The sequence below is a fragment of the Sphaerodactylus townsendi genome, linkage group LG13 (assembly GCF_021028975.2).
Source record: "Sphaerodactylus townsendi isolate TG3544 linkage group LG13, MPM_Stown_v2.3, whole genome shotgun sequence".
Classification (NCBI taxonomy): domain Eukaryota; kingdom Metazoa; phylum Chordata; class Lepidosauria; order Squamata; family Sphaerodactylidae; genus Sphaerodactylus; species Sphaerodactylus townsendi.
Window position 1 is genome coordinate 32,062,105 of NC_059437.1, and position 19,451 is coordinate 32,081,555.

Below are 19,451 nucleotides of genomic sequence, written 5' to 3' on the forward strand. Positions count from 1 at the left end.
TTATCTGCAGCATAATTGGCTTCTATCCTCTTGTTCTGGTGAATACTTGATAATTCGGTTGTTGCAAATGGTTTGCACCAGTTTACCTGGGACAAACATTAAGGTAACTAGTTGTGGTGGGTTTTCTGGGCTGTGTGGAAAACGAGACCATGGGCTGTGTGGATCCACCAGACCACGGCCACGCAGCCCAGAAAACCCACCACAACCAGTTGAATCCGGCCGTGAAAGCCTTCATCAGTACATTCAGGTAACTAGTTTATAAATTCCCAATATCCCTTGAAGCCCCACTTTTAAAAAATGATTTCAAATTTGCTGATTTCCAGTGTTTCAGGATCTTCAAGAAGGCTTATATTTAGTTGCATATATTTGCTAGGAGATCAACAACTTCTTATTGGAGTTCTTTAAGCACCTTAGGCAAATGCCATCCAGACCCAGTTTGAGAAACCGTGGATGCACGAAATGCCTGGAGAAGCCTTTGCAAGTGCTAGCTGTTCTGCAGGTGTCTCTCCTAGGTCTTCCTGAAGATGGATTCACTTCCATCAGGGAGCAGCAGGACAGCCAGTTCATCCCGGGAGCAAATCCCAAGGTATTCCCCACACTTGTCAAGGCACGCAGGCAGCTGGGGGCTGAGAGGTCAGTGCAGGACTCCTTCTGCCTCCCCCTTCCCAGAATCCCACAGACTAGGGAAGAAAAGTTAAGAGCACCACAGAGGGGTCAGAAGACGTGGTTGTTCAAAGCAGTCCCTTAATGCAGTGGTGTAGAAGGATGAGAGGCCACTGAGCTTGCATCTTTCATCCCCCCCCCCCCGCTTCACATTACACGCAGCATATATGCTGGAAGCAGTGGGATTCCTCAGAGTTTTGTCATTCTTGTATGTGAAAAACAAAGTACATCTCAGTTTAGCAGGCAAAATAGAGAAAGAGGTTGGATTCCTCAGGTATTGCAGGTGGTCAGGAGCAGTGATGAGCGGGCTATGACATTATTTCACCACTGCCTGCTACATCCCAGCACCTGGCCTTTCTGGGCAAAACAGATCCCCACCCCCCCAACCCCTTTGAGCTGTGACCTTACTGGAGACTTTTCTGCTCTTTAAATACTGAGGAGTGTAATTAAGCCAGCGTGCTTGCTTGCACGGAGAAATGTACACCACTGCTGCTCTGCTAACACCACGACTTTGTCAGGAATGGGTGTCTGGGTACACTCACATGGGCTCTTTAGGCTGCCCAACTTCTTCTTCAAGGCTTTACTGGACTTTCCTAGTTAACATGAGAAATGTGATAGCACCTTCATCTAACTGACAAAAAGTCCATCTCTGAGATGCCCTGTGGACCTGGCTGCTTTCCTCACTGCTTTTCAGGGCAAAGTTCTACAGGGGGATCTAGTGACTCTGGCCCACCTTGGCAACTTTGAAAACACAGGCAAGGGATGGCTAGTCAGTGCTGCTGGAGTGGGCCGACTTATTCCTGTGGTGCAGGGGCTCTTCCTTGGGGTGGTGGAGGCTCACAGAAGCCTCCCTCCTCCAGTTCAGGCTGCCCAGGTGGGTATTCAGTGCCACAACAAGGGCAGCACCTGCTAAGAGGAAGGGGAGAGAAAGAAAGAGACATGAAGATTGAGCAAGACAGAATCTAGCTGGTGCAAACCAGCCCCGCTGCTGGCAGAGATCTGGTCAGAAGAGGAGTTTTGCTGGGCAGAAGAAGGTAGCCCAACTCCTTCAGCCCTTTCCTTCCACCTTCAAGATCTATTGCATACCTGTCTGTTCATATCCTCCCAGTGCATCCCTTCCTCCTCAACAAAAGGGGGCAGTGTCTCTGCATCCCCCATATTTTGCTCTCTCCACCCTCCTCTTATGTGTCTGTGGTTGGCATAAGCATCTCAAGACTGAGCAGCCTTCCAGAGGTGCAGAACATGAGGTGGATCCCCCTATTCAATTTCTCCAGCCACTTCACACCTCCACTCAGGAGACATAATTGCAAAAACTTCCATCTTGGCCCAGAGTCTGCAGTCTCTGTTGAGCAGCTGTGTTCTTTCACTGGGCCTGGCTTGGAAGGTTGGTGTTGACTGGCCCATAACACTTACAAGCCCTCAGGGTCTTCTCCCATTGGCTGCCTTGCTGTGTTGGGAGGGAGCTGTGCCTACCCCTGAAAGGTTGGAAATCCCCAGACTGAACAATGGCATTGGGTCTCTGTTGGCTGGGTTCTGTGTGGGGGTGCGTGCGTGTGTGCGTGCTACGAATGGAACTGGACCAGACCACTTTCCCCACCCTTTACTAGGAACTGCCCACAAATGGCCCCAGTGGGCTGGAAGCACCCACAAAGTTCTGTCAGAGTCCTCTCTCTAGCTTCTCCCCCTTGCAGACATCCGAGACAGCGGAGCCAAACCGGTAATGGTGTACATCCATGGTGGCTCGTACATGGAAGGGACAGGCAACATGATTGACGGCAGTGTGCTGGCCAGCTACGGCAACGTCATCGTCATCACCCTCAACTACCGTGTTGGAGTGCTGGGTATGGAGCCAGAGAGACCTATCAGGATGGGGGTTGTGCGGTCAGAGTTGCTGCTAGACTGTGGGATAGGGTTGTCAACTCCAGTATGGGAAATTAATGAAGATTTGGGGGTGGTGTCTGGGGATGGCAGGATTTGGAGGGTGTAATCCCATAGACAGTCCTCCAAAGCAAGCGTTTTCTTCAGGGGACTGATCTCTGCAGTCTGGAGATGAATTGTCGTTCCAGAGGATCTCCAAGTTTCAGCTGGCGTCTGGTAACCCTACAGTGGCATGAGATGGATGCGGAGCAAGTACTGGACCTGCTTTGATCCACAGCTCTGTGAGCAGAGAAGGAGACCTTGGCTGGCCATAAAGTGTGTGGTCCACCTCGTAGCCATCACACAGTTGGAACTCTGTTCAAAATACCTGGATCTAGGAGGAGTTCCTCTGGAGGACCAGATGCAGTTGTTTGTTCAGTGTCATGTTCCCTTTCTATGTTTGGAGCAGACTCTGCTATAAATAGGAGCTTGGAGAGAGAGACAATGAAAAAAAATTCTGCTCTTCTGTACACGAAAGTGAGCTTGACTCTCCATTTCCACCTCCACACCAGTCAACCCCCTGTGCTGTCTTTATGGGCCCTCCATGTGTTCCAAATAATTATTTGTGAGAATGCCATGAGATGTGAACATCGGCCCTCTCTGTTTTCTTGACTCTGGCCTTTGCTGACATACCAAGACATTTCTGTGCCTGTCAAAAAATTTCCCATGCTGGCTCGTGGGTTTTAATCCCCCCGTCTCATCTTTCTGTGATCATTTTCTCAGTAAAAATCCTTCCGGCCTGACTCTTACCTACTTATGCCTTATCTCCAGCATAATTCTCCCCCTTACTGAAGCTAAGCTGAGCAGCATAGCTCTGGTCCCTGCTTGAGAATTCTGTTTCATTAGCACATCCTGGCTCAGTGGAGAGCAAATATTGATCTGAAGTTAAATATTGAATAACCGTGTTTACCCATCTCCTCCTCCTGTTCTGCCTGGCGAGTGCCACTAATGAGATGTACCAATGGGAGTATTCCGTGTCCCCACAAGAGTGCAGCCACACTCTGGAAACAGACAGGCAAGCCCCATGGGGCAGCACCGCCAGCCCTCTGGGACAAAACTCCACAGCTTCCTAGAGCTGGTCGGGAGGATGACCTTTTCCTACCCCAGATAGGGTCTGTCTGCTTTGCTGCAGGGTTCTCAGGCTGTTCTGTCCTGAAGTATTGTTTATTTCCTCACTATTTGGATCTTGTGCAGGGTATGTTTCCTCAGTTCCAGAATGGAGACTGTGCCTATTCTGGCTTCTTGAGTGCCAGAATGCTCCTAGCTGTGATTGGAGGCAATTTGCTATATTGTTGTCAGTCTGGACTGTAAAGGAAATGGCCCAACTCCAAAAGTGCTTGAATTCCCCCCACCCCTTCTGTGCTGGGGCTGGAACATCACAAGGAAGGAGGACAGGGCTGGCCTGAGTTTCTTGTTTATGCTTTTAAAAATTGATATGCTCTTCCGCTAAATGTTGTTGAGAGAAGCTTGGAACAAAGCATAAATTCAAAATGCATGAGGCATCAGACATTATCAAGTATCTCAGAACTCCCGTAGTGTGTGGGAAGTGTCCCTATGGAGTCTGTTTTCCAGCTGAGGGTCCAGCATACATTATGCCTCCTGCTTGCAGGTGGATGCTTTAAGTGGCTGGCCTACTGCAAACCTGTTGTTTATAGGCTGAGCAAGATGGCAGTTTGTACTTAACAGTGGTCAATCAGGACGACCCAGTTGCCACAAATGGCTGGGCAGGCACAGAAAATGGCCAACACAGCCAGTGGTGTGGCTTATATATTAAGCTCCATAACAAAGACTTGGGGCCCCTTCTTCACTCACAGCTGGCTCTAATGGTCCACCTGAACCTGGCTGGGACCTTTTCATCATCTTGGACCTGAAAAGGACTTCACCAATCTTCTGAGGGAACCCCATGTGCCTCAGTCCTTTCTGTATTTTAGGGTTCCAACTAGGTGATCTGTATTCCAAAAGGGCATTTTAAACAACTGCTATCAGATCTTATGGGGCCCTATCTCTATGGCTTGTGTGGGAAGAGAGAGGAGGAGAATGGGCCTGAGTCATCTGAAAGCTGATGGACCCTCTCACAATCACCCTCTGCTTGCCCACAGGGTTCCTGAGTACTGGGGACCAGGCTGCCAAGGGCAACTACGGGCTGCTTGACCAGATCCAGGCACTGCGTTGGATCAGTGAAAACATTGTCTTCTTTGGTGGTGACCCCTTGCGTATCACTGTCTTTGGCTCAGGCATTGGCGCCTCCTGTGTTAGCCTGCTCACCCTGTCGCACCACTCGGAAGGTAAGAGGGCAACCCTCCCCACATTCTTCCAGTACTCTCTCTACCAGGATGGTGGCGTGGCTGGTCAGAGGCTACACCACCACCACCCCTCCCCCAATCCCTGGGCTTCTCTACTCATTTCAAATTGAAAGTCAGGTTGTGGAAACACATGAAGAGAGCTGGCATTTATCTGTGTGCATTTACCATTTGAATGCCTGTTGTCCTCCTGGAATTTCAGGATTTAAGGTTTTGTTTTATTTTTAATGAAGTTTGTTGGCTGACTTCCTCGCACCTGCACCCATCCTGCTGGTGAAAAATTGGTGAAAAGTGTTCCCCGGGGTGGGAGGAGATAATGAAGTACTGTGAATTAACTGTGTTCTGGCATCACGAAGGGTCTGAGTTTATCTTCCAAATAGCAGAGGAAATTAACAAGGAATCTTATTGAAGGAGGTGCAGTGATGCAAAATCACCCATACTTTGTTTTTAATGTAACTTCTAAAATTAAAAGACTCCAGTATGAAAGCGGAGAAGGGGCAAGAGAGGGACTGAGAATTTATTTTAAAAATTGTACGCGTGAAGTTGTCTTATACTATAAAATTAAAGCTTTGAAGATTTGTGTGCAGAGCCTGTTGTTATCCAGATGCCTTATACTGAGTCAAATTAGTATTGTCTACCCAGGAGTCTCCTGCATGGTACCCACAGATGACATGATGGTTGCCAGCACCTTTCTTTGCGCTTGTCAAGTTTTTTGTAGTAAGTGGGCAGGGCCAAGGTGGGGCTAGCACCCAGCAGGGAGTTTGATTGGCCACTGGGGAGCAGATCAGTTGGGTAGATTAAAAGTCATTCTGTCAGACAGAGCTTCTGCCTTAAATGCTGAACAGTTATTATGATAGTTATACATAACTCTCCCTGGCATTTTGTGGTTGGCTCTGTCTCCTGTGGCAGCCATGTTGTGATTAGTACTGCTTACTGCGGCAGCCATTTTGTTTAGTGAATTGTCTTATCCACATGGAAAAATCCTGTTGCAAGTGATAGTTATAGTGCAATGACAGTGGCAGCAATGTGGTGTGAAAGTGTGGTCAAGGGGATAAGTAAAAATGATTGGTAGAAAGGTCTAATATGACTGGTACCAGGAGAGATGGTCCTTACACATATAGGTACATATATAGGCTGGTACCAGGAGAGTTGGTCCTTTACATGTTGGTCAGAGTTGATATCCTTTGTGGTTAAAAACTAGCACTTAACTGAAGCAAAAGGATACCCAGCAGTTATCTATAATACCAGTGTAAAATCCTCATGAAGTCTAGCACCCACAAGCAGCCTGCCCTAGCTAAAGCATCCAAATTGTCCTCAAAGGCAGCCCCTTCGAGAACACATAACTGTAGTCCAGGTTTATAGCAACAGGGATTAATACAGGTACACTGACTGTGTCTAGGAGAGAAGATAACTTACAGATAAGATGTAACTGAAGGAAGGTATTCTGTATCACTATCCCAATCTACTTCATCAAATAATAATGAGAGATTCAAAAGAGCCCCAAAGCTTTCCTCATCATCAGTTAATATTACTTTCAATTCCCTCTAGAACATCAGCACTTCCAAATACCACAACTTCTGCCTTGCTGGATTCAGTTGCAACCCATGCCTGAGATGTGTGTAAAAAAAGTTTGCATGTCTTTAACAAGGACAATTCTTAGGAGTACTGGAGCCAAAATTCTATGGGAAAATAGCTCCTCTCTGGCCTGAATGGTCCAGGAAAGGATTGATGGATGGTGAAATGGCTTTTTACATAGCAAAAAAAAGAAGAAGAAGAGAAGAACAAAAACCAGGCACAAGAGTGACGTGAGAGGTTGGACAGGATCAAATTCTCATCAGGAATTACTTGAAGGGGACATAAGAAACTCTTGGGCCCACAACTGTGACTGGAAGAACAGAAGCACAGTTTAAAGAACTGGGTGTTCTGGGCCCTGCCACCAGACTCCCACCCCCATCCCAATGAGCCACCCAGCCCTGGGATGGGCAGGACCCTACCTTCCACAACAGGCTGCTGGATGCTCTGGGGAACAACCCAGGAAAGACGGGAGCCCTGGGGATTACTGTCCCCATGGAGAGCCACCAGGACAGGCTGGAGCTGCAGGAGGGCCTCTGATGCTGCTGCAGGACCTCAGCCAAAGAAGCACCTGAAGAGCAAACCACCTGATGAGCCACAGCTGAAGCTGCCAACACAGGAGGAAGAGGCAGGAGCCGTGGTTTGTCAGGTCCCAGGGTCCTAATGCCACCCAGGTTTCTGGCAGGCAAAGAGCAGCCAGGGAAGAACACTGTTGTAAGAGCCCCATGATAAGAGAAAGGGCCAGGGCAGGGGGCAGGATTTGGGGTGAAAGTTGGGGGCAAGGAAGCACCAGGGGGAGGTTACAAAGAAGCTGGGTCTAATGGCTGGGGAGGTTACCAAGACTGGCCAGCCGAAATCCTTGTCAGGGCAGGCAGCAGTCATAGGGACCTCTCTCTCTCTCTCAGAAGAAACTCTCAAGGTTCTAACTGAGGCCACAGGACAGACCCTGCAGGCCGAGGCTGGCAGATGGGGTTCAGCGCAATGTTCTGATGGAGAATGTTGGTAGTGGTGGCCCGTTAAACCAGCCCCTCCCTCACCTGCCAGGGCCTTTGGAGTGGAGCCTACACTGATCAGTGTTATGGCCTACCACCCTAGGCCCAGCCCTTGCATCTAGCGCATCAGTGAGGGAGACAGACCAGAGGAGGAGATAACCAACCAGGTGAGTGGTGACCTTGCAGCGGAAAGGGCCCCCAGCACCAGAGAATCCAGCAACCCCGGCCAACCATGATGGCTCCAATGGACTGGACTCAGTTTGGCCAATGGCTTGTCAGACATCAAGAGAAGCTATTGCAGCAGGTGGCACAGCAGCAGCACGATGCTCAGACGGACTCTGATGTAAGAACTACACCAATCCTTGGAGTGTAACCCATTGGGCAGTAGGACCCATGGGAGCAGCAGTTGGTCGCCCAGCCTCAGTTAATTACCCTACTTCTTGTTAACCAAGCTGAGACCTTTCAACAACATTGATGGCTTCCTGGAAGCTTTCAAAAGAACAGCAGGGGCAGGTAGGCTGGCCTCAGACACCGTGGGCCTTTGCCATCAAACTATATATGTTCAGGGATGCTCAGGCCACCATACCAGTTGGGGGATGTTAAGGCATTGCCAAAAGAGGAAGCGGCCAATTACAACACCTGAAGGCTGCCATATTAGATCATTACTCTGTCTCCCCCAAGACCTACCACCAACAGTTCTGCAGCACCACATTCCAGAAGACAGCCAGACCGAAAACCTGTGTGACCACCTGGTGGGACCTGGCTGAGACGTGGCTGTATCCCACAACTGATGCCAAAAAGAGAATTGTGGAGCAAGTTGCACTGGAACACTGCCTACACACACTGCCCACCCAGATTCAGGCTTCTTGGGTGAAGTATGGGCAACCAGGAGATCTCAAGGAAGCCACCAACTTCTTGGAGGGATTCCTGGCTGCTGAGTCCCAGGACCTCTGGGATTGGGACCCAGAACAGCAAGAGAATCACAGGCAAGAGACCCCATACTCCAAAAACTCAAGCAAGCCTGGTGGAACCCTTGTCTCCCACTGGGCCCCACTCCTATGTAAGGAGCCAGGCAGCCAGCCAAGTGAAATTACATGACAGGAGAGAAAGAGGCCCTGGCCATCAAGTGAGCTGTGGGGTGCTAGGATTCTACCTTGAAGCCTATCTGTTTACTCTGGTGACAGACGACGCCCCCTTCCAATGGATGGCATGAATAAAAGATCACACCAGGATCTTACGATGGTACCTATTTCTCTTACCTTTCAGATGTGCCCTGCAACACCGGCCAGGGCCACAGTACGTCAACATGGACTTCATGTCATGGACGCGGGAAGAGGAGGCGCACGGTGACAGCAAGGAGCTAAGGGGTGTGCGCATCTGGGGGCCTTGCTGCTTGACTGCCACCCCTATCCCAACGTATTGCCCAGCAGGCAAAGAGTAGTCAAGGAGGAAGGCACACAGGAGGAAGGGCCAGGACCTCGGGGTGGAAGTTGGGGTGGGGAAGCACCAGTGAAGGGTATAAAGAGGCTGGGGTCCTGATGGCAGGGGAAAATACAAAGTCTGTGTCCAGGTCTGTCATCTGAGTCTCTCTCTCAGGAGGAACTCTCAAGGCTCGGAGACCACAAGATAGACCCCCACAGGCCAAGTTAGGCAAATGGGGTCAGCTATACACGGCCCAGGGCACAATGCTGGCAGCTGTAAAATTGGCCTAAGGGGGAAAGTCAGTTGCATTGATGAAAAGCAACTTGATAGCCCATGAAATGGCAAAAGGCCAAGAGGGGTTAAATCTGATGTAAAGGCGTTTTTTCAAACAAAAGATACTAGCTGCAGGACAAGCCAACTGTGAGATCCTTCTGGGTTCTTTGCACCTGCCAAGCAGAAAGGCACATCCATCCATTCCAAGTGTCCTTGTAATTGGAGCTGGAAGTTCGCCTTCCAGGTGCGAACAAAGGAAATACTTATTTTCTGAACGATTGATTAACATTTGGAATTTGTGGTCAGAAGAGGTAGGCATAGATAGCTTTAAAAGGGGCTTAGATAGCTTAATGGAGGATAAGCCTATCAGTGGTTAGCAGCCATCGTGGCTAAAGGGAACCCCCACATTCAAAGGTAGTCAACCCCTGATCCCCAGTGCCAGGAAGCAACATCAGGGGACGCCTCAGTCTCTGTGCCCAGTTGTTGGCCCTCTGGAGCAACTAGTTAGCCATTGCGTGAGACAAGATGGTTTGCTGGTCTGATCTAGCAGCACTCTTCTCATGTTCTTATGTTCTTACTTGCTTAATTATTTTATGTATATATATAGTAGGAACTCCTGGCTCACTCGACATGGTGAGGCTGATGCTACCCAAAACAGGCAAACTGAACTCAAAACTGGGTCATCAGACACAGTGTGGGAACCAGCTAAACCCAATTTTCTCCTTGCTGACGCTGTCTCAGTACAACTGCCACTGGATTGTGTACAAGCAAAACTGGCCCCTAATGGACAGTGTCAGTGACCTCATTGGTGATGCCCCCCCCCCCCAATATTTTGCTTAGTTTTGTTTAATTTAACATAGTAAAGACTGAGTGTTTATCCTCTTTAGGGGAAAGCAACTTATTTCTCCATAATGCCCCTGACCATTCAAGGGCATTTTCCCAGGGTTGAAATTGACTAAACCTGAAGCAGCTTATACTTCAGTCTGGCAGGGTGGAGGGGATATGGTGGCTAGGCTCAGGGGAAGCTGCGGGTCACCTCCTCGTGTGTAAATGAGGAAACACAGTGAGACCCCGCCGTGAAGCACACAGCCATGCCGCAAACTGTAAGCGCGCAAAGGGCCATTGACTTATTTGAGATTGGAGGATCGGTAGCCATAGGGAAATAGAGCAAAAGATTCCTTTCCCTCTCCAGCAAGGCTTCCCTTCTTTCTGATTGCCTTGGGTAATTGTATGCTTCTCTGAAATGCTTCAAACGGATTATGACTGAAGATGAATGAATAGGACGCAGGATGCTAACCATTTCCATGGAAGAGGAGGTTTTGTGGGCAGGGTCCATAGCCTAGCAGTAGAGCAGAAGTTGGGGACCTGTGAAATGATGGGGAAAGTTCTCCCCCATGACCCCATCCCTCCGTCTGTGGGATATTGCATGCTCCAGTTGTCCCCTCTCCTTCCCTTGAGCTGCCTTTCAGCTGCTCTCAAAATTCCAAAGACAAATCCGCCCCCCTCTTGCTTGCGAGCAGTCCCTTCAGCTGCCTTTGTATAATGCCCTTGCCCAGTGAAGTTGGTTGTTCCAAGGAGTGCTGGTAAAATCACAGAACTGCCATTGCTTCTTTGCATGCACCAGGACCCAGGTTCAATTCATGCCCATGAAGAGGCTCTTGGGTGGCAGAGCTGACACAGAGCTTCCTCTGCTGGGCTCACTAGATTGACTCACTGCAAGGCAGTCTTATGTCTTACACTTGACAGCAGGCTTGCAAGTGGGAGGACAAGCGCATTCTCGTTTCTGTACCGAAGAATGTCTCTCTCTCTCGCTACAGGGGATCTTTGGAGGTGTGCGGGTATGTTTGTGTGTGTTGGTGGAATAGATAAATGGGAGCTGAATTAATGAGATGAGTATGCAGCAAGGGCAGATGGCTACATTAATCAAGGGTCATCTAGAATGCTTGGGGAGGGAGTGGCGTATTTGTGTGCTGGGAGAAGGTGGGAGCCCTTGCTCAGACATCGCATATGCTCAACCCACCCAGAACTGCAGCCTCTCTCTCTCTCTCTGTTGCTCTAATGTATTAAAGCTGCAACTGGATTTCTGCCTGCAGAGTGGAGGCCTGGCCCTAGAGCTGCCCTATAGATGCCGGTTAATCACTGTGCAGTAGGAGAGATTCTGCTTGTTCTATTGCTACTTTTGCGCAGCCTTTTTTTTTTTTTATCAGCTTGTAGCTCAAGATGGGGATGAATCCTTTGTTTGCTGGAGAATGAACCTGGCAGGAATATGCATCCCCTGTGGCAGCCTCCAGAGGGGAAATACGCAGGGCCCCTGCGTCACGCCCTGGAGAAGAGGCCCTGAGAGAAGGGGGCCAGCTGTGGGTTTGTCAGTGGCCTGGGAATGCCACCACAGAGGGGAGCAGAACAAAAATGACAGTGCTGGGGTGTTTTCTTCGTCACTATGCATCAGAAGATAGGCCCTGGCTTCTGGTGTTACCCCAACAAAAACAGCCCCTCTTGACCATTGCAAAGACCAAGAAGACCCGAGAGTGCAAACCTGTGCCTGTTTGGGACAATGGCCTTTGTGAGCACTGAAGCAAAATCAGCTAGTAAAGAAAATACCAAATAGCTGCATCAAGAGCTACAACAACCATTTATTGTTCAGTACTGGGAAAGCAGAAAGGGTTGTGGGGGAGGGGAGATGCAGACCATTTTAACACACATCTTCATATTTTTTCCTTATCGCTTTGTAGGATGTGAACAGAGAGCTTGCCTAAGCAATCAAATTTTCTTGGGATAGCTTGCTACTGAGCAGTAGGGAGAATTTCATTGTGCATCAGCTGCCAGTGTGGGGTCCTGTGTCTGCTAGAATGGTTGTCTCTTTGGTCTCAGTGGAAGCAGCAAGTTGGGACTATTGCAGATTTCTCTGCAACGAACTGTTTTGCTAGTAGGCTGTGTTACAGGTTGGACCTTGGGAAGTATTTTCCAAACGTAAGCATAGTAAAGCACTGGGGAAGGCTACCGAGGGGCATAAGAAAACTTGAAATCCTTGAAATCTTGCAGCAGCAGCTTAGAGAAGCGTTTGGCTATACTAGTGTGGTTATGCCCTTTTTCACATCCAGAAGATATATTTTCACTTGTGTTTTCAAGAGTATCCAGAGTATCAAGAGTGCAGTGAAATTATACCTGTCCCTGGGCAAGCATAACTTTTGGATAGGACGGAAGGCTGCACAACTTGATGGCTATGAAATCATTTTGGAATGTGTGGTTTTTGTGGTGAAGGCGAAGCACCTGAACCCAAAATATGCCTTGTACTGAATATGAAAGTCAAAACAAAACTGGGCAACACAGATGTCACTCCAGTGCAGCCAGTGTGCACAGGAAAAGGTAAAAGTGCAATACTGAATTTCACATGAAAGTGCAAATCATGCTGTTCTGTACTTTTCCATCACAGTGGGGGTGGAAACAAGGCCTTCGCTAGAACATCTTTTTAGTGAACTGTTGACGTGGGTCCTTTGCATATAACCACAAACCAGACATGGGGATCAAGAGACAGTTAGTGGTTGTTCAAGGGAACCATTTCAGAGACGTGCCCACACGCTATTCTGGTGCAAAGGACAATCCAGACGGATCCCCTGAGCTCCTGGCGGTTGTGCAAGGAGATTTTTAACAGCCTGAACATGAAAAGGCAAGCTTACCGGAAATAGAGAGTTGTATGTGTGACTGTAGATGTGCATACAGGGATGGCACAAAGATGTCAGGAGTGAGTCCAGCTGGCCAAAACCCAAGATGAGTCATAGCAAACAAACACCAAGAGAGAAGCACCACATACTTTTGGAATGGGTGGATGACCAAGGAAGTGGAGGGCAGAATGTTTGTGCTGTTCTCCACTTTAAGCGCTAATGAACAATATAATACCTTGTTGGCTATGCTTGTGTCCAGATGATGGATGTTTCTTGGCTTTTCCAAGGTGCAGGACAAAGACAATCTATGGTGTCTGCCAACCGATGGTGTCATAGTGGACAGGTGTCGTGTGCCTATTGGTGGCCTGTCATGCTCCAGAAGGATCCTGGAGACCTCCTGTGGGGGCATGGCCATAGGTGGGGTTTAAGCTTGTGCGGGGCCATCAGCTGAAAAATGTACAGTTGGCAGGTGGCTGAAGCGGGTACGTTTGGGCCAAGGGCTAGGTAGGGGAGAAAGACAAGAGCTCAAATGCTGGGCAGTGGGCAGGAATAAGTCAAGGCAGGGAACATAAACGAGGCATAGATAGAATGACAGACAGATTGATAAGGGGCTTCCCCAGTTCACTGCTCATTCTCTTCACTGCCGAGTCCGTTGCTTCAGGAGGTGCTAACTTTTAACACCAAGAAACTTGGAGTAGGAGGACGATGTGTCACATGCAGGAATGTTGTGAGTGCTCAAAACACTTCATGCAACTGTTGTGGTGTTTTTACTACAGCCCTGTAAAATAGGCTGGTGATATTAACCCTACACTGAAGTTGAAAGGCTGAGAAAATGGCTTGCTTAAGTGAATGTGTGGCTGAGACGAGAGTGGAAACAGGAAAAACTTGACTTAATTCTCTCCCCCCCCCCCCCCACATCACTTTTCACAAGGAATATAGGTGGGAACTGCTTAACATTAATCAAAGACACAGCTGGATAAAGTTTTTTTTTCTTTTCTGCAGAAAGCAGCTGAAATAGATATTCCTTGCAAGCTTGGAAAAGAGTAGGTCTCCCCCTTTATTTGGGGTGGCAGGATGGGTAGACATAGCCCTGATTCTGAGTGTCAGGTATCAGTGCAAGGAGCTGAGGCCAAGATCCCAGGCCTCTTGGAGCTGGGGGAACAGTGCCCCCTGCCCCCTTCCTCTTGTCTCAGCTGCAGTGGCTGTATTTCCTGGGGCCTTTTTGTATTCCAAGGGCAAGCCGCCTGGAAGAGGCATTGGCTCAGGGCCCAGCATTCCTCTGCCAGCCCCGAGGCCTTTGTGGGCCTGCTTCCTAGACCCAGCGTCCCCTGCCTCTCATGTTCCCTCCAGCAAAAAGGCTTCTTTGTGCCACTGGGGAATGTCTTGCTCTCCAAGCCCACATTGGCACAGAGCAGGGGCCCAGCTGGGCAGGAAGTAAGAACTGTTCTTACTGGAATACATAGGGTTAAGTGGCACAGGCTTAACCCTTTAGCTGCCTGCCTCGAACAGGCTTGTGTGAAAGGACTATATTTGTGCCAGCCCTCTCCTCTCTGGACTGTTCACAGAGGCAGGCGGCTTGGGTAGGAATGGGACTCAGCGTTGCCAAGCATAGGAGCTACTGGTGATGGATTAATGGGCATTGGAGCAAGCTTATGCTAATGCCACAGGCCCAGAATGCTCTGCTTCCAGAACAAAGACAACACAGGCCTGATTCTGCGTAGAGGGGACAGTCTAGCTCTTCCATACAGTCCCCTTCTTTCCCTCTTCTGGTGAGTTATTAAAATGCTTTGTCAGGAGGTTTCTCAGAAAGGTCATGAGGAAAACAGGTCTGCGGGCAGCCTAACCTGAATATCTTAACTTTCTTACAGAGGCTAAGATTGATGATCCCCACACACTGTGGGTAAGAAAATGGAGTATCTCAAGGGTTTCCTCAGTCTATGGGAGAGTTCATTAGATTCTGTGTGATGGACTATTCATGTCTGCTGTTGCCTGTGTTTCCTCTGCAGGCCTTTTCCAGAGAGCCATTATTCAGAGTGGCTCAGCCCTGTCAAGCTGGGCCGTCAACTACCAACCTGTGAAATACACCAGCTTGTTGGCGGACAAGGTGGGCTGCAATGTCCTGGACACCGTGGACATGGTGGACTGCTTGCGAAAGAAGAGTGCCAAGGAACTAGTGGAGCAGGACATCCAGCCAGCGCGCTACCATGTGGCCTTTGGGCCCGTCATTGATGGGGACGTCATCCCAGATGACCCAGAAATCCTGATGGAGCAAGGCGAGTTTCTCAACTATGACATTATGCTTGGTGTCAACCAGGGCGAGGGCCTCAAGTTTGTGGAGTCAGTAGTAGACCAAGAGAATGGGGTCTCAGGCAGCGATTTTGACTATTCTGTTTCCAACTTTGTGGACAACCTGTACGGCTACCCTGAGGGCAAAGACACTCTGCGCGAGACCATCAAGTTCATGTACACTGACTGGGCTGACCGGGACAACCCTGAGACACGCCGCAAGACACTAGTGGCTCTCTTCACTGACCACCAGTGGGTGGAACCATCAGTGGTGACCGCTGATCTCCACGCCCGCTATGGCTCCCCCACTTACTTCTATGCCTTTTATCACCACTGCCAGAGCATCATGAAACCAGCTTGGTCTGACGCTGCCCATGGGGATGAGGTGCCTTATGTCTTTGGGATTCCCATGATTGGCCCCACCGACCTCTTTCCCTGCAACTTCTCCAAGAATGACGTCATGCTGAGTGCTGTGGTCATGACCTACTGGACTAACTTTGCCAAGACAGGGTAGGTTCAGTTCCCCCAGGTCTTCTATATTCTACCTGTCTAAACTACTGCATAGGGGATGCTATCCAGTTGAGGATCCTGACGCTCTGTTAGCTAATTGTGCTATCCAGCATCCAACAAAGGAAGGGGTAGGAATTGGAATAGCAAGGTTTTTTAATGGTGTACAAGCTGTGCACTCCAGCAGCGCCCCACTGCTAGCTCCTGTGCAGAATCATACATCTAGCCGAGTCTTTTAAAATGGATTTGCCACAGCAGAACTGAGTCTCCTCCCCTCCCCACCCCGCATACATGTCAGATGATTTGTTGATGAGATATAGTATTGTGGTCCCAGAAAAGCAACTTTGAGACATCACACAGGCATCCATGTCTGTTCCCAGAACTGGATTCCTGTATATCCACTAGGTAATTCAGAAGGAGGATAGGGCCTACCATTCACATTATCTATATCTGCAAGTTTGCTTTTTAAAAAACACATATGCTGCAGCAAAAATGGCATTCTTGGTTTCTGTTTTTCTTCAAGCTACGCTGACCATGCGGCCTTCTTCCCTCTGGAGGACCACGTTGTTAAATATTTGCTTCATTTACACACCACCTTTCTCCCAATGGGCACCCAAAGGGGCTTACATCATTTTTTACTCCTCTATTTTAGTCTCACAACCCTGTAAGGTAGATGTGGCTAAGAGTATATGATTGTGCTAAGGTAACTCAGCAAGCTTCAAAATTCCAGAGTGGGGTTTTGAATACGGGTCTCTAGTATTCTAATCCCTACCCCACAGTGGCCATCAAACATTGCTGCATACGGTTTTCTTTCTGTTTCTCTTTCTCTCAGGGACCCAAACAAGCCTGTGCCCCAAGACACCAAATTCATCCATACAAAGGCCAACCGCTTCGAAGAGGTAGCTTGGTCCAAGTATAATCCCCGTGACCAGCTCTACCTGCACATTGGCCTCAAGCCACGGGTGCGGGACCACTACCGGGCCACCAAGGTTGCCTTCTGGAAACACCTGGTCCCACACCTGTACAACCTGCACGACATGTTTCATTACACATCTACCACGACCAAGGTGCCGCCACCTGACACCACCCAGAACTCACACATCACCCGGCGGCCCAATGGCAAGACTTGGAGCACCAAGCGGCCTGCCATCTCCACTGCTTACACCAGCGAGGGCTCCCAGGAGAAGTGGAATCCGGAGCAGGATGGTGCGGGCACACTGCTCGTCGAGAATCCCCGTGACTATTCGACAGAGCTGAGCGTCACCATCGCAGTGGGGGCCTCGCTTCTCTTCCTCAACGTTTTGGCCTTTGCCGCGCTGTATTACCGCAAGGACAAACGGCGACAGGACACTCACCGCCAGCCCAGCCCTCAGCATGCCACCACCAATAATGACATTGGCCACACACCAGAGGAGGAGATGCCGTCACTGCAGGCTAACCAGACGCACCATGGGGACTGTGAGGCTGTGCCGCCTCACGACGCCCTCCGTCTCACCGCCTTACCCGACTACACACTCACACTGCGCCGTTCACCAGACGACATTCCACTCATGACGCCCAACACGATCACCATGATCCCCAACTCCCTGGTGGGCTTGCAGACCCTGCACCCTTACAACACCTTTGCTGGCAGCTTCAGCAATACCGGGCTCCCACACTCACACTCCACAACGCGGGTATAGCTGCCCAAGCGCCCCGCTGTCCCATGCACATACGCCATGCTCACTGGACCTGGCGCTGCGGGGGCAGATGTGGCAAGCTCCTCTGGCTCGCTCTTTGGGGATTTCATTTGTATCAAGTGCTTTGACTCTCCTAGTGCCCAGCAGGGGTAGCGGGACCCATCCAGGCCCAACGGAGTACATCCCAGCCAGGACAAAGGAGGCTAACTGTGCTCCAAGAGCCACCCCACCTTTTGCCCCCAAGTCCGACCACACCCTGCACAGGAGGAGATCCGGAGCCTTTGAGGCTTTCTGTCCTGGAGGGCCTTCTGGAGCCATGTTGACCCTGCTTGGGGAGGGGGGGCGGAGCTTTAACAGGCACCATCCAAATGGTCATCCAGCTGTCATTCACTTGTCATCACTAGAGTTTTACCAATCAAAGTGCCGTGGGAACTGCTCTCGCAAGCCGAGTCACCGTGAGAGGCAGCTGCTTGGAGTTGCTGGCACCGTGCCCGCGGAGCACCAGGCAGGCGTGGTCTGGCACGGCCCTCCCCCAAAGTACTGGTGATGGGTTCTGGAGAGCCTGGACTTGGTGCTGGGTCCAACAGGTGCTGTCTGGTCCCCTACCCCTCCGACCCCTACCCCACACTCTTCGTGTTGCGGAGAAAATTTCTGTTGTTTCTTTCCAAAAGAGGTTTTTTAAAGCAGATCTTTAGTTCTTTAAACACTAACGGAGATGCCTGTGTTTGGTCCTTTGTAAAGATTTTAAACTAAGTGTTCTTGATAAAGCCAGTGGGACAGACACACGTGCAGACACATGAATACACACACACACACACACACTCGCCAGCCACGTCTGTGCTGCAGGCCCCTCCAGCATCAACCTGTGCCAAACCAAGAAACCAGCAGACTTCGCTCGGGGTGGGCAGCAGGCCAGAGCTGGCCACGAGACCCTTTTGTATTTTTGATACTCCCTTCTGTTGCCATTCATATCTGTGAGTCTTACCCGAGCCACCTGGAACTGAAGATGAGCAGGACCCCTTCTCCCTTCTTCCAATGTCCCCATTGCTCCGACCACACTACCACACTACCCTTGCCACCCGCTGTGCCAAATCTCAACCCTTTCACAGGCTGTCCAAGCCTACCCTGCTAGCTCACTCCTCCTCTGCTTCCTTGCCAGCCCATGACTTCCTCTGACCTCCAATAGGCTGCCTCCTGTACCCTCCTCCTCTTTCTGAATGGGATTGTGCTGTAGTTTCTTCAGTGTACCTGGGTGTGGCCCAAGTGGAGATGAGGAGAAGCCCTGGAGGAGGGCAGAGGCACAGCGAAAACGCAATGGGGCTTGAAACATGGAGGAGGACAGCTCTGCTCCCTCACAGCTGGCCAAGAGCTCCTGGGGTAAAATCTGTTCCTTTAGGGGGCAGCCTTGCCCACTCCAAGATACTGAGAGGGGTGAAAGTTGCATTACGGAAGAGGTGTCAAGATGGCTCATGGATTTTTGAGTGAAAGTCATCCCACTAATCAGAGGTCAAACTTGGTAGATACGGGGTGGAGTTCAAAAAAGGTGGCTGAGGTTAACAGTCTTGAAGCAGAGCCTTCCATTGGCCAGGAGCCAGGCTGGTTTGTATCAGACTGCACTGCCACTGCCCAGGAGACAGGCCAGAACATGTGGATCCATTTTCAGGAAGTGGCTCTCAGGTTGGAGAAGTAGAAATGGGAGATCTGGGGCCCCAGAGAGAGGCGGCTGTGAGGGTGGAGCCAAAAAGATGTAGTCTGGCTTGCTCGGAAGCCTGGTAGCTTCTGCTCCACAGCCGAAGTAGTCAGAAAGGGGCTGTGGTGGACCCTTCTGCACTGAGTCAGCCCACCCTGTCCCTGCTGCAGACTTGCTGTAGAGGGCAACATCCTACCTAGCAGGAGTAAGGACGGGAGATGAGTGTTTCTGGCTGAGAATGTATTTAAGCCCTGTCAATCACCTGCGCAGAGTAAAGAATTCCAAATAAAACGGAGGGGGTATTTTTAACCATCTGCCATCCTGTCTGGTTCTTGAGGGAACAGTGGGAAGGAGTTGGGGAAGGGCATTGGTACGTTTACAGAGCGTCTTTTTTGCATGCATAAAGTTCCAGATTCAATCTCTGGCAAATCCGTTTTAAGTTATCTGAGATAGTGCTGCCAGTAGAGCGGACAATAGGCCCTATTCCA

At 50.0% G+C, this 19,451-nt stretch overlaps 1 protein-coding gene across 3 annotated transcripts in view; it reads left to right on the top strand.

Moving 5' to 3' along the window:
- NLGN3 (neuroligin 3) overlaps positions 1-19,272 on the top strand; it is a 51,752-nt gene extending 32,480 nt beyond the window's left edge. For all 3 annotated transcript variants that reach the window (XM_048514126.1, XM_048514127.1, XM_048514128.1), the window contains 4 exons: positions 2,355-2,504; positions 4,680-4,865; positions 14,808-15,597; positions 16,427-19,272. In XM_048514126.1, the coding sequence (XP_048370083.1) occupies positions 2,355-2,504; positions 4,680-4,865; positions 14,808-15,597; positions 16,427-17,276 (1,976 nt within the window). In that variant the 3' untranslated portion in view covers positions 17,277-19,272. The remainder of the gene's footprint in view (positions 1-2,354; positions 2,505-4,679; positions 4,866-14,807; positions 15,598-16,426) is intronic.
- Positions 19,273-19,451: the final 179 nt, after the last annotated feature.